Raw genomic sequence first — 848 nt, 5'->3', positions numbered from 1 at the left:
CTCTGCTCCCGGTGGTGACGCTGTAGGTGGTATTTGAGCGAGCCGGACTGGGTGCCCGCGTAGTCGCAGTGCGGACACTTGTAGGGGCGCTCGCCTGGGGAGAGTGAGGAGGAGAGGGTCACACCACCGCACGCCCCCGCCCGGATTTCACTCAACGCGCAGATCTCATCCTGGGGGCCCGGAGCGGAAAAGGCTGCCCCTCCACCCGCTCTGATGCAACCAAGGAGCCGTTCCCTCCCGGTGCTTCCGGAGCCCTCCGCCCCCGCCCCACGCGGGAGGCGGCCGCCCTCACCTGTGTGCACCCGAAGATGCACTTTGAGGTGATGCGCGGAGCGGAAGGACTTTCCGCAGAAGGGGCAATCCTTGCCGGTGGCCCCGCGGCCCCCTTCGGGCCGGCTCCCGCCAGCCAACAGCCCGTTCTCTTCTGCAACACACACGTTGAGAGCAAGTCGGAAGGGCTCTCGACCCAGCGCGGGCCTCGCGCCCCCGCCCGACGCCCGCCCCACGGGGCTGCTTCCCCCCGGGGCCCGGAGGAAACAGCAGGTTGGGAGAACCCGGGGAGTTGGCTTGGCTGGGAGAGTTAAGCGTCCTCCCCGGGCAGTAAGCCTCCACAACACAAGCAAAGAAGAGACTCTGGTCCCTCCTTCCTGGCCGAGGAAGCTACAGGCGGGGAGTGCGAGCGCGGAGGGGTCCCCACGTACCCTGCGCGGCGGTCGACCTCGCCTGGGCCCCCGCGGCGGGCGCCGAGTGCCCCGGGCCCTCGCTCTGGCGCGGGTGCAGCGGAGCCAGCGGGCCCAGCGACCTGCCCCGGGCCCAGGTCTCCTCCTCGGCCTCCGCCACCTCCTCTT

The 848-nt window shown here is 70.5% G+C and overlaps 1 protein-coding gene across 1 annotated transcript in view; it reads right to left on the bottom strand.

Annotated features, from left to right (window-relative positions):
* ZNF219 (zinc finger protein 219) overlaps positions 1–848 on the bottom strand; it is a 3,608-nt gene that overhangs the window by 848 nt on the left and 1,912 nt on the right. Inside the window, 4 exon segments of the mRNA XM_021711574.1 lie at positions 1–2; positions 5–94; positions 293–424; positions 702–845. The exon segment at positions 1–2 is cut by the window's left edge and continues 848 nt beyond it. Of these exon segments, the coding sequence (XP_021567249.1) occupies positions 1–2; positions 5–94; positions 293–424; positions 702–845 (368 nt within the window).

The sequence above is a fragment of the Carlito syrichta genome, unplaced genomic scaffold (assembly GCF_000164805.1).
Source record: "Carlito syrichta isolate Samal-C Ts95f unplaced genomic scaffold, Tarsius_syrichta-2.0.1 Scaffold302382, whole genome shotgun sequence".
Classification (NCBI taxonomy): domain Eukaryota; kingdom Metazoa; phylum Chordata; class Mammalia; order Primates; family Tarsiidae; genus Carlito; species Carlito syrichta.
This window is presented reverse-complemented; position numbering and strand designations above follow the sequence as displayed.